General features: G+C 40.8%; 1 protein-coding gene across 1 annotated transcript in view; it reads left to right on the top strand.

Moving 5' to 3' along the window:
- LOC101864120 (sodium/myo-inositol cotransporter) overlaps nucleotides 1-3,398 on the top strand; it is a gene marked incomplete at its 3' end in the record, with an annotated part of 38,808 nt that overhangs the window by 3,259 nt on the left and 32,151 nt on the right. Inside the window, exons 3-4 of the mRNA XM_035973620.1 lie at nucleotides 1,299-1,403; nucleotides 3,281-3,340. Coding sequence (XP_035829513.1) covers nucleotides 1,299-1,403; nucleotides 3,281-3,340 — 165 coding nt within the window. The remainder of the gene's footprint in view (nucleotides 1-1,298; nucleotides 1,404-3,280; nucleotides 3,341-3,398) is intronic.

The raw sequence follows: 3,398 nt of genomic DNA, 5'->3' as shown, positions 1-3,398 counted from the left end.
TCTTCTTCTTCTTCTTCTTCTTCTTCTTCTTCTTCTTCTTCTTCTTCTTCTTCCTTCTTCCTTCTTCCTTCTTCCTTCTTCCTTCTTCCTTCTTCCTTCTTCTTCTTCTTCTTGTAGAACTGAATCATTGCTTTCAAGTTACACTTTTTAGTGCACAGCTGCAAGGATCAACGCAAGACAAGTGCATGTCGGTCACTGATCCTTGAGCAACTCGTCATGATAACCCAAGCTAAAAAAAAGCAACAACAAAAAAAAAAAAAAACTGGGCGCTGCATAGTTTCGACCAATAATGATGTGTGGATTGTCTTTTCTTGTAGAACTGTGTAGGCCTATGTTGTTCACGTATTTATTCATGTATTCATATATTTTTGTATTTATGTACACTTTCGCCTTTGTGAAACAGATTAATGTTAATGAATTGAATGGTTTTTCTCTTCTTTTTCCCTTTTCTTAAAAAAAGAAGATATTTCCCTACGAAGGGTTAGTAAGAACGCCGTCAATTAGTCGTGACTGTAGTAGCGTAGCGGCCAAAAGCAAAATATGATGGTCAAAGCCCTAATCTCAAGGTTGCCGTGCTGTTTAGGGCACGCAGTCAGCTTGTATTTTACAAGTAACTACTAGATGTATGACGAAATGATTTTAACACGAATCTCAACTTATGCACGCCGAAGACATTTTCAGCAGCCTTGATGCGTGGTGCCGGGAATGTGAAATTTTCCGTTCATTAGCGTGTCATCTCGGGCAAAAGGGTCATGGACCCCGAGTTCTATGTTATACAATTGGTGCAAAAGACATATCGCGCGGTAAAAGAAAAAACTGCTTATAATATTTTTACTATACGTTACACGATTGCAAATTGTCATGTTTGCCCTTCTTTTTATAATATTATCAGAATTTTAAAATGTCACTTGGTTTCCCTGTCTGTAGGTTTCCAAAATTTGGAGTTAGCTTTAATACATTATCAGCCTGGGTTGACCTTGGCAGTCAGGGTCAAAGCAGCCCATCTCCAGAAGGATCTTTTAATTTTGTTTGTTTTTGGTGTGTACGGCACTAGCAGCACAATAAGGTCAAATATATGCCGACGATTTGACGTTACGAGAGAATGACAAACATAAAAGGGAGGAGAGATAATGACGATAGAGATGCTAGATTGGATACCGAAGAGAGCAAACCACACCAGAGCCCCTGCCAACCATCAACATCGAATGGATTAAATAAAAGGGCAGGTGTGGAGGGGGGGGGCGTAGAATGTTATAATTATGCTGCTTCTAACGAATTCTCTGTGGATATTCTGACAGATCGGCGCTTCTCTGTTCGTGAGTAACATCGGCACAGAACACTTCATCGGCCTAGCGGGGTCTGGCGCTGCCCAGGGCATCAGTGTCGGGGCTTGGGAGTTCAACGTGAGTACAATGGTTTTGTTAGGCTTTGTTCTTTGGTTTTGTTCTGTTTTGTTGGGGGGTTTTATTGTTTGGTTTGGTTTTCCCTAGAGCTTGTTTTAGTAAGAGTTTTACGGCACTTGCAACACCAGTAGGTCAAATAAGTGCCGAAATGGTAAATGGTATAGATATAACGCCCCTATCAACACTATTAGGTTATTTAAAGGACGGGACCTCCTAGTTTAACGTCCATCTCCGATAGGACCGAGCCAAGTGGGAAGTTCGCGAAAAGTGCCTTTCCCAAGGATACAACGTCGGACCGAGCTTAAGTGCCGAAGATTAGAGTTACAAGAGAGTAACAAATACCTTTAAAAAGAAGGGGAGACAGGGATGAGAGATATTTCATGGGAAAGAAGGCAAATCACACCAGAGCACCCACCAACCACCCACCCTCATGAGCATAATATTATAAAGCCTTACTAAAGAAATATAATTTTATGTTAGTGTGCGCTGTTAGCTCAGGTGGCATCATGATGGACTATGGTGCAGATGTCCTTTTCAAAATGCACAACGGAGAGCGTATTCTAGGAACTTTGTTTTAGTTTTTGAGTTTTCAAAGCTATCCAGGTTTTACAAACGTCCGTGGTGTAGCGATTAGGGTTGGGTGCTGCACCGTTGAACACAGTTAATCACTTTCTGTATGGGGTGGATTTTTTTCGAGTTAGCTCAGTCTATCTGCTAGGACTTTTTTATCCATCGTAGCCCAAGTTGAGGGCAAGCGAGGCAGGGGAAGGCCCAGAACAACATACTTGGGGAACCTAAACAAATGGGTAACGGGGAAAGATCAGGGAAACGTGGCTTTTTTTAGAGCATCCGAGTAAAGGAATGGATGGAGAACAATGATCACCGATGTCTGTCGCAGATCTAGCACTGGATGATGATGATGATGAGCCCAAGTTGGCCCTGGCAGACAGGGTCGAAGCAGCCCGCCTCCTGAATATTCTAGATTGCGTTGATGAGGGTGAAATATTTCTCAGAAACCTCTACTTTCAAACGCCGTGCATGTTGTGTGACGTTCACTTCGGTGTACTGTCTCTTTCTCTTTACTTAACCCTATCCGTACGTCGTGTTTTACTATAATATCCATACGACGTGAGGAACTCTGCGCCACCCATTTCCAAAGAGGAAATTTACTCCTTAATCCGATCCGTACGCTTTCAATAGCAGACTGTCAAAATGTTTTTTGAGAAATATTGAAAGTTTCAAAGAGATATTCGTACTAGAAGTATTCTAAAATGTGAAGAATACAACCCGAGGGTACAAAATGACCCCAGAGCGTACAGATAGGGCTTAATTTTCCTTCTGGTATATTATAGCTTCTCTTAGAAATTTTAATGCAGTCCATTTCCTTGCTTTTAATGCGAAAAAAGAAATAAACATCTATCCAGAAAAGATGTCGGGATATTTGCAATTGAAGGAGGTTGGGGTCGCCCGCTGTCACAGATAAGTTGGTGAGAAAATGGCCTGTGAAGTTTTGTGACTTACAAAGCTTAAGTGTTCTTTGAAACTGCAAACTTACATTGTTTATTTGTTTTTTATTTGTTTGTTTGTTTGTTTGTTTGTTTGTTTTTGTTTTCCTTTTCATTAACGTATTTTGGTAAAATCCACACATGTGTTTTTAAATGGAAATAAAAGAGCCAATAAATAAATAGATAAATATACAAATGAATAAAACTGAAACGCATTAAAAATTTGATTTAAAAAATTAATTTAAAAATTGCCTAACAGGCGGAAAAAAACCTTGGTTTCTTCGATTTCATAATTTTGACGAGCGCCTGATTTCACCACGATGCCTCACAAATGACCACTGTTGTTTTGTTTTCCTCCCTCCCTGGGTACAGGCGCTGATGCTGCTGCAGCTGCTGGGGTGGATTTTTCTGCCTGTCTACATCGCGTGTGGGGTAAGTACAGTGTAGCTAGAGAGAGAGAGGGAGATAGAGAGAGAGAGAGAGAGAGAGA

Source organism: Aplysia californica, unplaced genomic scaffold (assembly GCF_000002075.1).
Source record: "Aplysia californica isolate F4 #8 unplaced genomic scaffold, AplCal3.0 scaffold01539, whole genome shotgun sequence".
Lineage (NCBI taxonomy): Eukaryota > Metazoa > Mollusca > Gastropoda > Aplysiida > Aplysiidae > Aplysia > Aplysia californica.
This window is presented reverse-complemented; position numbering and strand designations above follow the sequence as displayed.